Consider the following 20,111-nt stretch of genomic DNA (forward strand, 5'->3'; position numbering starts at 1 on the left):
TAAAGCAAAAATCTCAGACTCACAATATATTAAACAGATCCAGGTGGAACATCTCTGGTTGAAGAGGGTGGAGGGCCCAGGACACTTCACAAGGTCTGTCCTCCCCCTGCGCCCCTCCCTTGCAGCACAATGTGAACACCCCTTCCTTGGAGCATTTGATGCTCCTAGACGTTAACTTTGTTATCGACTTCCTTCCAGTCATTAGAAGCAGAAATGAAGAAACTTCAAAACTCCATTCAAGAAAGCACACAGAATTTTGATGAACATTTGAAAAGACTCTTTGAAAGGAGAGTGAAGGCAGAGATGGTTGTCAACCAGGTAAGGAGAAGCTTTATTTACAAGGCCTTTTCTTTTTAAGGAGCCTCAGGGGCCTCTGTTCTTAGAAAAAAGACCAACACCCTTTCTGGCACCATGGTCCTGCTTGTGCTGGCCTGGTTCCTGCTCCAGCCTCACCTCTGCCACCCTCCCGCTCACTGCCATGCTTCCTGCTCTGGTGCCTTGAGCTCACCTCGGTGCCCCTTCCTCCCAGCTCTGCCTCCTGGCCCCTATCTACTCAGCTACATATGTCAGGTCCCAGCTTACAAGCCAGTTCCTCAGACTAGGCTAGAGCCTCCTAGTATATGCTCTGTTCTTTTACTGAATTTTAATTTATATGAGATTACTTTTTAATGCTCCCAAAACTATAAGTCTGTCTGATTCATCCCTGTATCTCCAGAAACTAGCAAAGGGCTGGATCATACTATGTGTTAAATGAATGAATAATCCACCTGCCCCAAAAGATCCGATGAAAAATCTGGCTTAATTTGACTCAGCAGTAAGAATATAAATGACACGGGGCGCCTGGGTGGCTCAGTCGGTTAAGCGACTTGCCTTCGGCTCAGGTCATGATCCTGGAGTCCTGGGATCCTGCATCGGGCTCCCTGCTCAGTGGGGAGTCTGCTTCTCCCTCTGCCCCTCCCCCTCTCATGTGCTCTCTCTCTCTCTCTCATTCTCTCTCTCAAATAAATAAATAAAATCTTTAAAAAAAAAAAGAATGTAAGTGATGTGTACAGTAACTAGAAGCAAGAAGACCAAGCAGTGAAGCCTTTAAATTCTGAGGAAAAATTATTCCTAGCATGGGACTCTATACCTGGTCAAACTATCAGTTGAGTGTAAGGGAAAATAATGATATTTTGAGAAATACAAGATCTCAAAAATTTATATGTATCTTCCAAAGCAAGGGGGTCAGCCAAAAAAGATGAGAGAAGATAAGGGAACATCTAGGAGGTTGTCTCTGTCCTCTGGGTCCCAACAGGAATGGTACACTGAAAGGGTTACACTTAAGAGGGTGTAATGCCAGGACTCTTTACGGAGGTATAGTCAGGGTTAAGGGGAAACAGCAAGGAATGGTGAAAAACTAAGAGAAGTAGCAGGAATGTTACTGTCTAGTAACATCACTAGAGCTAAAGAGGCAAAGGAAGGGAGCTGCTACCAGGACCCAGCAAGACCTGTAGCCTTGAGAGAGAGGCTGCTCTTTGGGAGTCTTGGCCACAGACAGGACATAACCACTGGCCCAGCAGGGAGAGAGTGTGTATATGGTGGTTGGGTGGGGGGACACTGGGAATAAATGCCCCAGCACTAGTCCATAAGAGCCGCATTAATCATAATGCCCCCAAAGTGGAAACAATCCAAATGTCCAACAACTACATATAGATAAATAAAATATGGTTTATCCATATAATGGAATATTATTTGGCAATAGAAAGTTCTAATACATGGTACAACATGGATGAACTTGACTTGTATGAAATTAATGACTTGTATGAAATATATCTTAATAAAGCTGTTATTTTAAAAAGATAAGCTCAGAACATCTTTTCATACAAGATAATGAGGAAACTATCAAAGACTACCAGGTAATATCCAAAGGACTCAGGGGCCAAATTTAAAAGCTCCCCTAAAGGGAGTAATTTAAGATTCAACAATGATAATCATTGAAATTAACTGAAACCCACCAAAGTTGTTTAAATTTGTGAATTTGTGATATTTTAAAAAGAAAAATGCCTATTGTTCACCTTCAGAGAATAACAACCAATTCATTATGTGGAAACTGATAAAGAGAATGCATTGAGTATTGATTCCACCTTCCTATATGAATTGTACCACTAGTTAACTACATTTCAGATAAGGAGAAGCATCTGTTTATAAAAGAATTTTAATTAATAAGTGAAAAAGGAACGATAGTAATAGACTATCACCATCTTGCAACTCCCCATAGATTAACAGGTTGGGGCATGGAGTGTCTACCATTACTAACATCACAAAAATGCAGATATCCTAACATTATGTGTGTCCCGATCAAAGAACATAGTATCACTTACGGTATTGCCAAAGGGATCAAACATGTGTCTGACAAAGCCTCTGATCAGCTGCCATTTTTCAGGAAGTACATGACATGAAGGATACTGATGAACGCACTATAAGTATGCAGATAGCAAAACCCAGACCAGGAAAAATTATAAGAAAATGTGAAGAAAGGAAAGGGGTGGAAGGGAAACTGTGGATTATAAGATTTTTAAAATGTGACAATTTTTAAAATGGACAGGAGATGCTGTAGTGCCTAGAGAGATATACCTGGGTGATAAAACCATAAAGAAACACAAGAGAGGGCACCTGGGTGGCTCAGTTAACCAACTGCCTTCGGCTCAGGTCATGATCCTGGAGTCCCGGGATTGAGTCCCGCATTGGGCTCCCTGCTCAGCAGGGAGTCTGCTTCTCCCTCTGACCCTCTTCCCTCTCGTGCTCTCTCTCTATCTCATTCTCTCTCTCAAATAAATAAATAAAATCTTTAAAAAAAAAAAAAGAAACACAAGAGAGTGATTACTCTGAATGTCAGGAAAGTAATTATTACCAGGGTTGAGATTGTGAAAGGGACACATGGAAGGGGCTTCTGGGATGGGAAAGTTCTATTTCCTGAACCGTGTGGTGATCGCAAGTGTGTTTTACCTTTATAATAACTCATTAAACTATACATGGTCTTGTGTATTTTTCTCTATGTATGTTTTATCTTACAGTGAAAAGATGAAAAGGTAAAATAACTGAGCAGTTAGTGCCACAGTCTATATTCCCTTTTTCTTAAAAAGAATTTCTCTTATTTGTATGTCATAAACCTGCTTGATGAGTGTCAAGTCTATGACCCTTTCTCAAATAGATGTAGTGATCATTTTTCCAACCTTTTTAAATATTTCTACAGGAGGAATTGAAAATAAATAATCTTGTCTTTTCTTTACTGTTGGATGAAGAAATAAGCTCCAGAGAAGCATTCCTAAACAACTACCTTACAAGGAAGCAGGAGGAGAAAGTAAGAATGATATCTGATATCTTGAGTAAAAGGATTTTCTGACAGACGTGCTCCTTGTTTAACAAGCTCTCAGGGGCATCTGGGTGGCTCAGTCGGTTAAGCATGGGCCTTTAGCTCAGGTCATGATCCCAGGGTCCTGGGATCGAGCCCCACGTCAAGCCTCACATCGGGCCAAGCTCAGCACAGGGTCTACTTGTCCCTCTCCCTCCCCCCCTCCCCCTTCTCATGCTCTCTCTCCTTTCACATTCCTTTCAGCTGTGTGTGTTCCTTGGCTCCCTGTCAGGGACTTGGCTCCAGGGTCAGGTTGAAAGCACCTGCTCTTATCTGTTAATGAAGTTATGAGATTCTGTATCTGCAATCATTTATTCAAAAGAACCATGTGACTTTCATATGACATATGGTTTATAAAATGAGACAATATAGCTTCATGGTTGAAAGGACCCACTTTTAACCACCGACTGGCTGTGAAAATGTGGGACCTTGGACAAGACGTATAAGCTTTTAAGCTACTTGCAAGCTCTTCTCTGGGAATATTGTTCTCTCTGGATCATTTGGAACCCTAAGTTTTACTAAACATGTAAGTAATGTGGTAGCTTATAGAATGAAAACCTGTCATAGTCTGGAAAACTCTAATAAATAGTGTGAATAGATATGTTCCACTAAAGACACAATGAATGCAAAATGCTGGTCACAGAATAATTTTCAAAAGATGTCAGCTTTTATTAGTAGTATTAACATTTATGAATGAATGATTTAATATCATATATATATCATATATATGACATAGGAACTTAGTTTTTGCTAAAAGTCCATTAAATAGCATATGCAAACACCTTCTGAATGCAGCCCTAACTCATAACAACGCTGCAAGGTACTGGATTTCTTTTTTTTTTTCTTCCATCAGCACATTTAATTTTTTTTCTTAAGGTACTGGATTTCTTTCACAGGTGAGGAGACCATCTCAGAGAGACTAGTAAACATGCCTAAGTTACCCATCAGAAAGTAAAACAGCAGGAATTAGAACTGTGAAAATAGATGAAGACCATTCAAATGAGAATAAGTGGACTATTTATTCAGAACTTGATATAGTAAGAGATCAGCCACCATCACTTGTGTTTGGTGGACACTCAAAGGCAGGCAGGCGGATGGGAAAGCTTTATAATAGAAAGAAGAGAGGTTCAGGTGTACCCTGATTAGAAGTTGTTGGCATGGGGGAAGGGGTGCCTAGGTGGCTCAGTCTGCCTTTGGCTCAGGTTGTGATCCCCGGATCCTGGAATCAAGCCCCATGGGGCTCCCTGCTCAGCGGGGAGTTTGCTTCTTCCTCTCCCTCTGCTTCCCCTGCCCTTCCCCCTGCTCCACTCATGCTCATTTGCTCTCTGTCTCTGAAATAAATAAATAAAATCTTAAAAAAGTAAAAAAAAAGTTGTTGGTATTGGGAAGCCAGTGGGAAGTTAATTAGAAGACAGGCAACCTATGTGATTAATTTGGGGAGCATATTCAGTTTTCTTTGTTTGGTCCTAAACTGGAAATGGTGGCAAAAATTAGGAAAGCTGAAAGTTACTGATCAAATCATGACAGTCTGGAACTGATCATTGCTGAGGATATGGTTTTGTTTCCCGGCTAGTTGCTACAGGGGTTGTGGGTCAGAATTCTATTTGTATATGTGGTCTGGCATTGTCTGTTTATATATATTCAGTCTCTCAGAAGCCAAGCCCATGTGAATCCCAAGCTTGTGCAATTTCATCATTATCATACTTCCCTGTTCCACAGTCACTTACACACTCACTCAGCTGGCTGTACTTTGAAACAGGTGATTAGGGGCGCCTGGGTGGCTCAGTCATTAAGCGTCTGCCTTCAGCTCAGGTCATGATCCCAGGGTCCTGGGATCCAGCCCCGCATCGGGCTCCCTGCTCAGCGGGAAGCCTGCTTCTCCCTCTCCCACTCCCCCTGCTTGTGTTCCCTCTCTCGATGTGTCTCTTTCTGTCAAATAAATAAATAAAATCTTTAAAAAAAAAAAGAAACAGGTGATTAGATGTTTTTTCTTTCAAAGTCTCCAACTGATTTACTTTCTGCTATAAATGTTATCTCTAATGGATATTTCACTGATACATTTATCTTGTACTAGGAAATTTCTTATTTTTAGTATCCCCAATATGTTTGTTTATCCTGAAAAAACTCAGTTTCAATTGTCTATTCTTGATGTTATTATAGAACCAGACTTCAGAGGCCATCCAGAAAGCCAGAGAAGACCTTGACGTGTACAAGGAACACTATGACAACTTGTTGGCAGAAGACAAAGTGAGAGCTATTGTCTTATCCACTCACCAATGCAATTGAGTTGCTGCTTAGATTTGGGGAAGATTTAAAAGGATATAATTTAATTTCCTCATAGATTTTTCTCCTGCTACAATTCTCAGTTATCAGTGAACTTCATTCTGAGCCATTGTATATTTCTGATAACCACTGTGTAAAATAAATTTTTGTAACTTCTCTGGTTTAAATTTCTCTTGTACAAAAAAAGAGAGAGCACCTAGATCTTAGGGCTTCTCAAACTTTAAGTTGCAGTCCCCACTAGTTGGTCATGAAATCAATTTAGTAGGCTATGACCACAATTTTTTTAATTTAATTCCAGTATAATTAATGTATAGTATTATATTAGTTTCAGATGTACAATATAATGATTCAACAATTCTATATCTTACTCGGTTCTATATATTATGTATAGACCATGATAAGTGTATTCTTTATCCCTATCACCTATTTCACCTAATACCCCCACTCCACCTCCCCTGTAGTAACCATCAGTTTGTTCTCTATAGTTAAGAGTATGGTTTTTTGTGTATCTCTTTTTCTCTTTGTTCATCTGTTTTGTTTCTTAAATTCCATTTATAAGTGAATTTTTGTGGTATTTGTCTTTCTCTGACTAACCTACTTCACCTAACATTATACCCTCTAGGTCTATCCATGTTGTTGCAAATGACAAGATTTCATTCTTCCATAATATATATATAATATTTATCCATCCATCTATTGATGGGCTCTTGTGTTGCTTCCAAACTTTGGCTATTGTAAATAATGCTGCAGTAAACATAGGGGTGCATATATCTTTTTGAATTAGTGTTTTCATATTCTTTGGGTAAATACCCAGTAGTGGAATTATTGGATCATATGTATGACCAGTAGTTTTATAAAGGAAAAGAATAGGATAGAAAAAACATAAAGAACAGAATAAAATAGAATACCTTGCATATTTTACTGGTAAATATTATTTTGTGAAAATTTCAGTTCTGAATGATTTCTAGAACCTTATATGAAATAACATTTGTAATTCACAGAGGTACTTCCTATTCGAATTAAATCTTTGAGAAATTCTTGCATAGCAAGTGTCACCCTCAAATAAGTCTACTTTATAAACCAAATTTTCATGGATTTTTAAAATCAAAGTAATTCAACCCTATATTTTGAAAAATATTGTCAACAAAAAAAGGGCTTCTGAAAAAAGTTGCAATCAAGCAGTAATATCTCTGTCCTTAGGTTCTGGATCGCAGCTTTAGAAAAGAATTTTCTGAAATTCCCAGTCATCAGGTGGATATACTCTACAAACTTTTTAAGCGCCGACCAAGGTTTGTTTCTCCTTTGCTATCATTTTTCTGAGAAAAAAAGGTCATAAATGAAGAGGAGTGTTGTTAGATTTCAGCTTTTTCAATCCCAGCTTGATAGAAATATTCAGTGTAACATCTTTTATGTGAAAATGTTCAAGTGTCTTTATCATAACTCAGGGTTTTTTTTAGATTATTCTTACATCTTAAGGTAAGCAATGAAGAAAAATGATTTCGTTATTTAAAAAGTTAAGTATCTAAGCAAGCATTGTGCTAGCATAGTCCTATGAAAGTAGTTCCTCTTAAGATAGTGGTAGTATACGGATCTATAATTTTTCCCAAGATGTGTTCTAGCGAATATGAGGCCCTTGTTGTATGAATTGGAATTACACGTAAAAGGCTTTCAGAACAACATATGTTTGGGAAAATCCTGGGTTAAAAGAAAAAGTTAAACAGTTTATTAAAGAACTTCTCAGAACCTGTTTTAGGCCTTTGGTATAAAAAATAGAGGGGTGCCTAGATGGCTCCGTCGGTTAAGCGTCCGACTCTTGATTTCGGCCCAGGTCATGATCTCAGGGTCGGGTGATTGAGCCCCAAGTCAGGTTCAGCACTGAGCGTAGAGCCTGCTTAAGATTCCCTCTCTTGGGGCGCCTCGGTGGCTCAGTAGTTAAGCGTCTGCCTTCGGCTCAGGTCATGACCCCAGGGTCAGGGGATCGAACCCCACGTCGGGCTCCCTGCTCAGGGGGAGTCTGCTTCTTCCTCTCCCACTCCCCCTGCTTGTGTTCCCTCTCTAGCTGTCTCTCTGTCAGGTAAATAAAATCATAAAAAAAAAAGATTCTGTTTCTCCCTCTCCCTCTACCTCTCCCCTCCCCCCACTCATATGCACGTGCATGCTCTCTCTAAAAAAAAAAAAAAAAAAAATTAGAGTAACCAGTATTTTCCAAACTTATTTGGCCAGTCAGAGCATCTCATATGATTGTGTTCAAGACAAAGTTTGGAAAATGCCAGTATAAATGATTGAAAATAACCATTATCAAAAATGGTTCGAAAATAATCAGGGTTTTATACTGAGAGTAGCATTAGAATTCATTTCACAGATTTCTAAATTTTTCATACTCAGATTTCCATAATTTTCAATCAAAGGTAAGCTAGAAATCATGGAATTTGTTACAACTGTATAGGCACATATTTGAGATACAAACTCATTCTCTCACTTTTAACAGGTTACACACAACCCAGGAAATTCAGCCTAGAACATGCCTCATATCTTGGTTTCCCTATTTTTAAAGGAGTGAGTCATAATAAGTCTTGTGAAGAAAGAAGCAACACCTTCCACACATTGGGGGAGGCAGCAGTGGAAAGAGCATAAGCCTTCATGTCAAACAGAATTAGCTTTAAATCCTAACTCTACCATCTATCAGACCTGTGGTCTTGGACCAGTAGCTTCTCTCAGACTTTCTTCATCTAGAGAAAGAGGATAGCAATAGTAACTTCACAGCGTATTGTAAAGCATCTAGATAGTGTCTGGTACAAATCTTTGTACCTTTCTTCCCTTCCCAGCCACAGCCCAGGGAAACAGAACTAATCCATTAATGTAGATTTTGAAAGGTGCTTCTCCAGTTCAGTTTATATCAGAAATATTCCAGGCTACTCATTTGTAAAAAGGATACTGGCAGAGGATATGTGGGACATAACCAGGGAATAGCCATACTCCTCTTGGGCATTTACTTGCCTGCTTAAAATACACAGAAGGGAGACTTTAGTACAGGTAAAGCTGCCAGTGCTGACAACAGTTAGGGACATCAGTAGGCCAGCCAAGGTCACGCCTGGGCATCCAGGGAGTATGGAAGAAGGTCAAAATGGGTGCTTTTCTCTTTGGAATAATCCACCCACCAGCCTCCACTTGCCAAAAGAAAGTGTCATGCAATGTTGTACTGATGCTAAGGGTTGTATAATTTAACATTGATTTCTTGTGTGTGAGAATGTGAAAGGTTGATGGGTTTTTCTTGGCAATACCAGGATTCACAAACAGAAAATGGACTCAGATACCGCCAATATTGTGCCTTTTGGAGAGCGACCAGAATCTGGGAAATTGAATAAGGATGGCTTTGTCCAGTTAATGAAAGCCATGGATGACTTGGACAATATTAGTAACATGCCAGAAGGCTTGGATCCCTCGGTCTGGGATCATTTCTGCATGACCAGACGAGCAAAAGTGGAAAATGAACAGAAAGTATATAATAACATTTTATTTTATTCCATTTCAATTTAATTTCATTTCACTTAGTGTACTAATATCAAATATATAGTTTATAGTGACCAGTGCTTCCAGAAATGCTATTTAGGTTTTCCTGCTAAGGTAGTAGTTAGTAACATTAGTAATAATAATGATGAGATAATATTAACCTTAATGGCATTGAGGGCTAAGCATAGGTCTATACTTCTAAGCCCATGCTGTCCAAAATGGTGGCCCCTAGCCACATGTGGTTATTGTTTACTTGAAATAATGTGGCCAGTCCTGATTGAGACATGTTGTAAGTAGCATGAAAAAGGAAGGGAAAATGTCTCAATTTTTTTTATATTCATTACAGTTGAAATGATGTTTGGGATATATTGTATTAAATAAAATATATTGGTGAAATTAATTTCACCTGTTTCATTTCACATTTTATAATGTGGTTCCTGCAAAATTGAAAGTTAAATATGTGGCTCTCATTAATGGCTCACATTGTATTTCTCTTGGGCAGCACTGTCGTAGACACAACTTCCTTTCTCTCTGCCCCGGTCTGGAGTTGTCCTCAACCCTTTTTGCATAGATTAGAATTATATTTCACTAGAACCTACTTTATATTTGCTAGACTATTTTTTTAATGTGGCAAAGGTAGCAATTTGAGAATGTATTAATTGAGAAAAGATTCCTTCCTTTTGCTGTTTCTTGACCACCTTCTGCCTCCCCTCCCCATAATTCCCTAAATTCAGTGCCACAAAATCAGACTGGCATATTTTTGCTGAGGAATCTATGATTTTATCATTTTATCTGAGATGACGAGAACAAATTTTAAAATAAGATATATATATAAGGAAAATTACAGTTTATTGCATATTTGATTTTTAGTGAGAAGCAACTTTAATATTTTTCAAAATATTCATGGAATGTACCATGTAAGTTTTAGGTGTCTTATATAACATCATGGCAGGGCTTTAAATTTTTATAAATCTAGAAAAATGGGCTTGTTAATAAGGCTTTGTAACTAAGTGAAACATCTATGTTTTCTAAAGTTCTTTAAAATTAGTTTGCTTTTATTTCTAAAGCCCTACATGCTCTAAGATGTTTGTGGTTTGGTTCCTTCAGGTAAAGCAAAAAGCAGCCGGCTTAATGGAAATGATGGCTTTTCTGCGGAGGAGAACAGAGGATGATGATAAGTTGAAACAGGAAATTGAAAAAGTGTTCCATGAACTCATGATGTAATTTCAACTTTTCATCCATGTTCATTTACACAGAGTCTAAGCTAGGGCTAAGTTAGATTGTGTTGTCATGGGGGGAGAAATCTTACTGGCTGGTTTACAGGCGGCACAGACTGGTCTCTCTTGCTGGGCTTTATAAATTCTCCTTGAAAAAGTGCATTTTGTTACCAAAGACCTTACTTCAGAATGGAACTTACCTACAGGTTCCATTGCTCTTATTAGAAATAGGCAAGTTTTGGTAAAACCTTTCTATTTTTTAACCTGCTCCTTCCACATAAATACAGTACAAAGAATTTGTTCCTGCTAGTCAGCACCTTTGGGCTCAAGCCACACAAGCAAACTCTGGAAAATTAGGTAGATATCCAAGGAATTCACATGTAGACAACTAACCAGCTAATATCTTTTTCTTTAAGAGAGATTGTATTTTGCTGAGTGGTTGGGATACTGTTCTAAGTCCTTGATTCACTTTTTCCATATTCGCAGCCACTTTGATAAATGCTTCTCTGGTGTTCCCAAATTCATCATGATACATCACCCTAGATCTAGGCTCTAAGGAGGAATGGGACTTAGCCAGAAATAGATATAAGTAGCATACAGATTAAACATTGTTAATAAAATATCAGAAGTTAATACATAAAGTCAGAACTTTAAAAGATGTGTTATTTGGTAGCATCTCAGTTTTTTTCCACTTATAACCAAAATTATATTAATCTTTTCTTAATCATAAAGTAAAACTTTGTGACTGCATTTCTGTCCATGCCATTCTTTGAGCAGCCCAAGTGTAATTCCATATCAACAAGAGGATGTATCATAAAGACCTCCAAGGAAGCTCATCATCAGGAAAAGATGTTCTGCATTAATCTCAGCAGGTTTTCCTTCAGCTTAAGTTTGAAATTCAAGTTGAAAATTGAGTTTGAATTTTATGTTCTCAGATAATAGGTGAAATTTGAAATATAAGTATATTACAACTACTTACTTTGAAGTCTTCTCAATATAGATTGCAGGAAGAGAAAGTGAGGTTCCAGTTGAATTTGACAATCCAAATTCTCCTTAAACAAGGACAAGTGGAGCTGGAAAATTTTCAGTTATTGCTGGAGTATCCTGATGCAATTCTCATCAACAAAAACATAATTGAAGACTTGAATTCTGTGATTCGGGTAATTATCATTTTTTAAGAAGAAAGCCAACAGAATAACCTGCTGTACCAAATTTGTTCATTATGCTCCCATTTCCATGATAAATCATTTTCATTCGGTTAAATCAGTGGTTCCTAACTCTGGCTGTACTTTAGAATCACCTGAAGAACTTCACAAATGTTTCCAGGCCCCACCCCGAGGCATGGTATTTTTTAAAAGCCTCCCAGATGATTCTAAGTTATAAGAAGTCCAGCACTACAAAGTTAAATGTTCATTCTAATATGCCTTCATTTTGTTAAGCTCAGTCTACTCACCTAATGATAATTTTAGATAAGATTAGATCACTGATTTCAGACCTTGCTTATTTTCTAATATAAGCATTTAATGTTATAATTTGTCTCTAAGCATGATTTTAGCAGTATTATGCAAATCTTGATATTTTGTCTTTTCATTTTCTTTCCATTTAAAATATTTTCTAATTTCCCATGTAACTTCTTTTTGACTCATGGGCTATTTAGAAGTGTTATTTAATTTCCAAATATTTGGGAATTTTGTACTATTTGGGAATTATGTGCTAATGTTGCCATACATTTTACTTTTACAAATACTCCAAACCCACAAAACACTGCCATCATTTTGCTTTAGATAATTATCTTTTAGAGTGATGAAAAGTAAGAAGAAAGCATTTTCTATTTCCTTTCATTTTCACTATTTCAAGAAATCATCTTTGTAGGGATTAAAGTGTCTGTCTTATACCATATATCTTCTACTTAAAGAACTTCTTTTAACTGAATTGCAAGTTTGCCTGTATTGAATTCTCTAAGTTTTGTCTGAAATTGTCTTTGATTCACCTTCATTGTTGATAGTTTGGTAGGTTCCCTGGATTGGAAGATTTTTTCTCTTTTCCTCATCCTTTTGACTTTAAGGGTGTTCATTTTCTTCTGACTTACAGAGCTTCTGAGAAGAAGTCTACTATGTATTTTTAAATCTTTGTTCCTTCTAATGTAATATGTCTGCCTTTGGGCTTTTCTCTTTATCTTGGTTTTCAGAAGTTTGAATATATGGCTAGGAGTGTGTGTATGAGTATACAATCCTTTTAACATACTGTTGAATTTGGTTTGCTAATATTTTATTGAGGACTTATGCATCTATTTTCATCAGGGATATGGGCCTGTAATTTTCTTCTCTTGGGGTGTCCTTGTCTGGCTTTGGTATCAGGGTAATGCTGGTCTTGTAGAATGAGTTGGGAAGTATTCCCTCCTCTTCTATTTTTTTAAGGAGTTTGAGAAGGATTGGTATTAATTCTTCTTTGAATATTTGGCAGAATTCACCAGTGAAGACTTCTGGTCTTGGGCTTTTTATTTTGTTGGGAGGTTTTTTAATTCTGATTCAATATTTAGTTAGTATAGGTTTATTCAGATTTTCTGTTACTCTTTGAGTTAGTTTTTGTAGTTTGTGTGTTTATAAAATATTTTTCTATTCCATTTAGGTTTATCTAATTTGTCGGCATACAATTGTTATAGTATTCTCTTATGATCTTATTAAATTCTATAAGGTTAGTAGTAATGTCCTTGATTTTAGGTGCTTATAGCTATAAGTTTCCCTATGAATACTGGTTTAGATGTATCTCATAAGTTTTGGTATGTTATGTTTTTACTTTCATTCATTTCAAAGTATTTTCTAGTATCCTTTGTGATTTCTTCTTGGACCTATTATTTTAAAATGTGTCATTTAATTTCTACCTATTTGTGAATATTCCACTTTTCCTTCTGTTACTGATTTCTAGTTTCATTACCTTGTGGTCAGAACATGTATGTATGATTGTATGATTTCAATCTTCTAAAATTTATTAGGATTCATTTTATGACCTATATATGATCTATACTTGAGAATGTTCCATTTGCAATTGCAAAGAATGTGTATTCTGCTATTATTGAGTGGTGTGTACTGTATATGTCTCTTAGGCCTAATTAGTTTATAGTGTTCAAATCCTCTATTTCATTATTGATCTTCTGTATACTTGTTCTATTCATTATTGAAAGTGGGATGGTGAAATCTCCAATTACTATTATGGAACTATTTCTCCTTCAATTCTATTGGGTTTTGCTTCATATATTTGGGGGCTCTGATTTTAGTGCATATGTGTTTATAATTGCTATATCTTCTTGAAGTGTTGGCTTCTTATCAGCAAACAACGTGCTTATGTGATATTAGTATAGCCACCCCAGCTGTCTTTTGATTACAATTTGCACAGATGGTATCTTTCCATCCTTTCACTTTCAAGCTATTTGTTTCACTGAATCTAAAGTGAATTTCTTCTAGACAGAAAATCATTGGATCATTTTTTTAATCCATTGTGCCTATCTCTGCCTTTTACCTATAGAGTTTAATCCATTTACATTTAAAGTAATTGTTAGTGGAAAAAAGGGGGGGGGACTTTACCATTTTGTTATTTGTTTTCTATCATATTTTCTGGTTCCTCAATCCCTCCATTATTGCCTTGTTTTATATATAGTTGATTTTTTTGCAGAGTACCATTTTGATCCCCTTGTCTTTTACTTTTCTATATACATTTTAGTTGTTTTCTTAGTGGTTACCATAAGAATTACAATTGACATCTTAGTTTTATAACAAACTAATTCAAATTAGCACCAACTTAGTTTCACTAGTATATAAAACTCTACTCCAGTACAATTCTGTTCCTCCCCTTTTCTGTTGTTATTGTCACAAATTACATCTTTATGCATTATGTGTCCATTAACATAGATTTATAATTACTGTTTGGTGCATTTTTCTTTTATATCATAGAGGAAAAAAGAGTACTTACAAACAAAAAATACAACAATACTGACTTTTATATCTACTATGTAGTTGCATTTTATTTTTAGTGTTGTTTTTTTTTTTTTAATTTCTTCTTATGACTTTGAGTTACTGTCTAGTGCCTTTTGACTTCAGATTGAAGGACTCCCTTTAGCATTTCTGGTACAGCAGGTCTACTAATGAGGAACTCCATCAGCTTTATTTTCTCAGAGTATCTTAAATTCTCCTTCATATTTTGTTGTTAGTCTAAGTGCAAAAATCATTATCAAAACTGCTGATGGATTCAAAGTGAATGGTAAAGAGAAGGATCAAGAATAAATCCTAAAGTGTTGGCTTTTGAGCAACTGAGTAGATGATAGTGTCATTAACTGACATGAGAACAACTATAGACATGTAGCTTTGGCTGGGACATAAAACGAAGAGTTTTGGACTTTGTTCAATTTGAGATGCACATAAAACATTCCAACGGAGGGGCACCTGGGTGGCTTGAGTTCTTGATTTAGGCTCAGGTCATGATCTCAGGGTCATGGGATCAAACCCCACAAATGGCTTCTTGCTCAGCGGGGAGTCTGCTGGAGATTCTCTCTCTCCCTTTCCCTCTGTCCCTCCCCACTCCTGTGCATGCTCTCTCTCTCCCTTCCTCTCTCTCAAATGAATAAATAAATTTTTTAAAAAACCATTCCAATGGAAATATCAACTGGACAGAATTTAGAGCTGAGATATAAATTTAGAAGTATTCTATATATAGATCACATACAGATAACTACATATGGATTATTATATATGGATTATTACATATAGATATTTACATATGGATAATTTAAGCCATGAGCATGCTTGAGACCATCTAGGAATGGGACTTTGGCCAGTGCCCAAAGTCCAACTCTGATAAATCTAGCAGAGAAGGAGTTGCCAATGAAGGAGGAAACCTGAAAACCATGAGAAAAATGTCTCCAAGGACAAGGGACTCATGCACTATTGTCAGTTACTTGACAAGAGCAGTCTCAGTGGAAAGTTGGAGCAGAAAGTCAATTGGCTGTGACTGAAGAAATAATATGAAGTGAGGTTGTAGAGATGGTGACTATAAATAAATCTTAGAAAAAAAAGTTGACTGAAAGGAGAACAGAAAGGAGATGTGCTAGCTCTACAGCAGTGTTTTTTAACCTTGGCACTACTGACATTTTGGGCCAGATGATTATGTCCTGTGTATTGCATAAAGTTTAGTGGCATCCCTGGCATCTACCCTCTAGATGCCAGTAGCAACACCTCCCTCCAGTTGTGTCAGCCAAAAATTTCTGCAAACATAATCTTAATTTCCGATGGGAAGGCAATATCTCCAACATTTGAGAAACACTAACCTAGAAAAATGCTTGAACTTAAGATTTTGGAGCTGTTACATACAACAAGATCAAGGGTATAATTGTGGGATTTGAGTGTCTGAGTGAGATGGAGAAGAGATCATTGAAAGTGAGAAATTCAAGGAATTGAGAGACCAAGCAGTGATCAGAAGATGAAAATAATTTTTAAAAAGAATAGCATGATGGAAAATAATTTTTAAAAAAGAGGTAACTTTAAAAAAGGTATGGTATAATATAATGGCATGAACTTCAAAAAGCTGTTTTTTAAGAAGAAAGATGTAAAATGTTAACTGATGGAACTCATACAAATTTATTTTAGAGACATGAGTTTCACTGTTAGCAATCTGGGAGAACAACTTCATGAAAATATTCCTGAACTTCATGTAGGCAATTTGAAGTCAAGTGCAAAACATCTAGGTGTTTAAATATATTTAACCCACTCAATTTTATTTTTTATTTATTTATTTTTTTGCTTTTCCACTAGCTACCAATAGATACTGTTGTGCCTGGCTGCACTGAACTACAGTCCTTTGTCTATAGTGTCAGGAAGCAGGGTAGAGAGTAGGGGTACAAATGCATACAGCCTGGTAGACTGGTGATGGCAAAAAGCGTTCCTGCCTAATTACTGACATATAAAGTAAATTGGCTATGCTGTTTATATATATTTTTTAATCCTTTCTGTTTAGTACCTATCAGCTTATTAGTGATCAGTAATTTTTTAATGTCTACTACATTTTTAAAAGGAAGATAGAGGGGTGCCTGGGTGTCTGACTCTTGATTTCGGCTCAGGGTCGTGAAATCCAGCTTTGCGTGGGGCTCCACACTGGCCATGAAGCCTGCTTAAGATTCTCTCTCTCTCTCTCTCTCTCTCTCTCTCCCTCTGTCCCCCCCCCCACTCATGCATGCACTCTTTCTCTCTCAAAAAAATAATTAATTAAAATAATTTCCAAAAAAAGAATTACCTCTGTGATCCAAGTGTTTTCTAAGAATAGCATTCAGCTTCAGATATTCTGTATTCTGTATGTAGAGTCCTATGAATATCAAAATGTACTTTTTTTTTTCAAGACTCAAGGACAAAAGAAAGTTGCTAGCATGATGGAAAGTAAAGATGTCCACAAAGGAATATTTCAGATTGAGTGGGAACATAAGAAAATGGAGATGGAAATGGAAGATCTAAATCAGAAGGCTTGGGATATTCAGATGCTGTTTTTTTCAAGAGATCGTCAAAAGGTAAGTTCTCCCTGCCCCACTATGTAATTTTAATTTCATTCATTAATGTATTCATTAATTCAAACAGTATTTAATAAGACACCTCTGTAATATCAAGCACATTCTAAGCCAGTAGTTTTTCATGATGTGTCTGTGAATTCTTTGTCTTCTGATGATTTCCTAATCGTCAAATCCAGTGGTCTGTCTCCCAGTCATCACCATCACTCAACTGTTAGTAGCATTTGACCATCTTAATTGCCCATTCCTCTGGCTTTTTTCAACCCTGTTTTCTGCTATTTTTCTTCCAACATGTCAGGCCACTCTGCCTCTTTTACTGAATTCTCTTTTGCTTCTAGCCCCCCCCCCTTTTTTAAAAGATTTATTTATTTATTTGAGAGGGAGAGAAAGAGCACAAGTGGGAGGGGCAGAGGGAGAGAGAGTCTGAAGCAGACTCTGCGCTGAGTGGGGAGCTCCACTCGGGGCTTAATCTCACACCTAGAGATCACGACCTGAGCCGAAATCAAGAGTCAGATGTTCAACCGACTGTGCCACCCAGGCGCCCCCTAACTCTTACATATAACTATTCTTTATGATCCTGCCTTTTGCTCTGTTTCCTTCCCATGCCCTCTCCTTTGCTGATCTCGATTTTTCTAACTTCAGTGATCACTTCTAAAAGACCAATCCAGGTTCTCAGTTCCTGATCTCCCTCAAGCTCTATTTCTACATTCCCACCTCCCAACAGCAACCCTTCTTAATATGCTTATTTCTGTTCTTTTCAACCACTTACTCGGGCTTATAGTTGTGGTCATCTTTGATTCCCCTCTCCCGTCTTCCAAGTCTTGCCTAGTTTACCTACTTATTCCCTCCTTCTTTATCCCCACTGCCGTTAGCCTGGCTCAGTTTTTCTTTTCCATGATTTAGACTATTGTATAATAATCCAACTGGGGGGCACCTGGCTGGCTCAATTGGAATAGCATGCAACTCTTGATCTCAAGGTCATTAAGTTCAAGCCTCATGTTGGATGTAGAGATTACTAAAAATAATAAAATAATAATAATAATAATAAAATAATAACAATAATAAACTTTAAAAAAAATCTCCTAGCTGGTCTCTTGACCTTTGGGCTTTCTCTTATCTAATTTATACTGTATGTTGCTTTTAGATTAATATTGCTGTTCAGCTCTAATAACCTTACTACTCCACTCAAACATTTTAAACTGCAACTTCTTACCTGGCAAATGAATTATGAAATCTTTAGGTGGAGGATCTGCATCCTTCAACCTAACTTTTCAAATTCATTCCCACTGTTCCTCTTATACATTAGTATTCTCAAAACAAACTGATTGATATTTTCTAGGATTTTACTTCTGTGCCTTTTCTCATTACTGGTTCTTCAACCTGAAATATCTTTCCTCACATTTTTCACATCCCAAATCTATTTTTCAAGGTCTAATTTAAATGCCACCTGCTCAAAAAGCCTCTGGATTTCCCTAGTCCAGAAAAACCACATCCTTTCCCAAACAACCTTTGAATTTGCATGTCACTGTACATTATTTTCTGGCAACTAATCATATCTACATGCTCTTTTTTTGAAAGCTAAAGTCATGTTATCTATCTTTGTATCTCCCTTAGTATCTTTAACTGGAACACTATTAATATAGGGCTCAAATGAGACACTTAATAAATATTTGGTGAGTTGAATAAATGAATGAGAAAATAAACTCTAGGCATTTGTAAATATTAATATACAAGTGAATGTATCAATAGCTAAATACAATTAAATATCATGGCACAAAAGTCAAATCAATCTTAGATAATTTTGATGAAAATGGTAACTTTCAAAACTAAGAGTGTTTTATAAAGTATTGAAAGAATAGAGTAAAATATTCTTACATATTTTATGGGGTCTTTTTCTTCTCCAAGTACCTAAATGAACCAAACTATGAGACTCTGATTGCCATTCAAATTGGAATAATGGAGCAAACCATTGCTGTTTTAGAGAAGGTAGGTCTCAAAGGTATTGATCATTATAATCCCAACAGTTTTGAATTATTTGAACAAAGCCATAGTGTTCCAAGTCATGAATTCAAACAGAACCTAATAAAATCGTGGTCCATTATTGACATTCAGGATCTAGAGGTCCCTGAATAGAGTCTTTGCAACCATAACAAGTGTGGTAGACTGAAGTACTTCTTTTAATATTAGAATTAACCGCTTGGGAGATATCTGAGTGTGCATGAATTTCCAATTTCACATTAAGTTGTGATTTATGTAACAGAAGTGTTGATAGTCTTTCTTGGGCTTTGTAAAGCCTTTGTTTTTTCATTACTGCTTAACAAATTTTGTTTTGTTATGTATATATGCTATACAAGTTAATCAGTTTAGCTTGTATAGCATATATAAGATGGAAACAAAGTAATCTCAAGGCTATGAATTTTTTTAATCTCATTTTTGAGAATATATAAGATTTTTTCTAACATGTCATATTAAAATACCATTCTATCTTTAAACAATTTAGTTAACTACTATATTCAGGCATTATGTTAGGCAATAGGGATATGGTGATAAGATGATATCTTGATAATAATGAATTTAAATTTAAAAAATAATGTCTTTGTAAAATGCTTTTTTTCAAAATTATTTTTGTGGGGTGTCATGGGAACAAAAATTTCAGACCCACAAAAAGAATGTGGAAAACTGCAAAAAACTACTAAAAAAACTGCGAAGGTACAGCAATCAAAAAGATGTAGCAAATTATACTCTAAGCTGCAATTTACGAGAAGAGTTGGTGGCTGTCTCAGAGAGAAAAGACATCTGTAATGCAATGGGTAAGAATATTTTTTCTTTACTCAACTGTAGGTTTCTTTAAAAGTAATCACTATTCCTGAAATCTGGTCAATAGTTACAAAACTACCAGCATTTCTTCTACATGTTTAACTGATTCTGAGTGCTGTTTCTATATTTGAAAATATAGATAATAATCCAACTAATTCTTTTCTTCTTCAATTTTGGGGTAGGGTCTAAACTGACTTGTGAAAAAATTGCCAAAGAACGATATGAAAACATGATGCAACAACAAAAGTTAACAAATATTGCAAAACAACAAGCTGAACAGATTTCAATACTGCAGGCTGAAGTTGAACGATTAAGGATGAAAACATTTCCTGCTCTTGTTCAAATATAA

At 36.4% G+C, this 20,111-nt stretch overlaps 1 protein-coding gene across 3 annotated transcripts in view; it reads left to right on the forward strand.

The window, feature by feature from the left end:
- Positions 1-20,111, forward strand: part of CFAP43 (cilia and flagella associated protein 43) — a 107,712-nt gene extending 87,601 nt beyond the window's left edge. For all 3 annotated transcript variants that reach the window (XM_088019839.1, XM_088019838.1, XM_028098904.2), the window contains 11 exons: positions 199-318; positions 3,233-3,340; positions 5,552-5,638; positions 6,875-6,963; positions 8,959-9,172; positions 10,292-10,404; positions 11,402-11,561; positions 16,784-16,948; positions 18,851-18,931; positions 19,602-19,755; positions 19,945-20,111. In XM_088019839.1, coding sequence (XP_087875965.1) covers positions 199-318; positions 3,233-3,340; positions 5,552-5,638; positions 6,875-6,963; positions 8,959-9,172; positions 10,292-10,404; positions 11,402-11,561; positions 16,784-16,948; positions 18,851-18,931; positions 19,602-19,755; positions 19,945-20,111 — 1,458 coding nt within the window. The remainder of the gene's footprint in view (positions 1-198; positions 319-3,232; positions 3,341-5,551; positions 5,639-6,874; positions 6,964-8,958; positions 9,173-10,291; positions 10,405-11,401; positions 11,562-16,783; positions 16,949-18,850; positions 18,932-19,601; positions 19,756-19,944) is intronic.

This window comes from Eumetopias jubatus, unplaced genomic scaffold, assembly GCF_037043125.1.
Source record: "Eumetopias jubatus isolate StellerSeaLion01/CBP00866 unplaced genomic scaffold, mEumJub1_p1.0 scaffold_17, whole genome shotgun sequence".
Classification (NCBI taxonomy): Eukaryota; Metazoa; Chordata; class Mammalia; order Carnivora; family Otariidae; genus Eumetopias; species Eumetopias jubatus.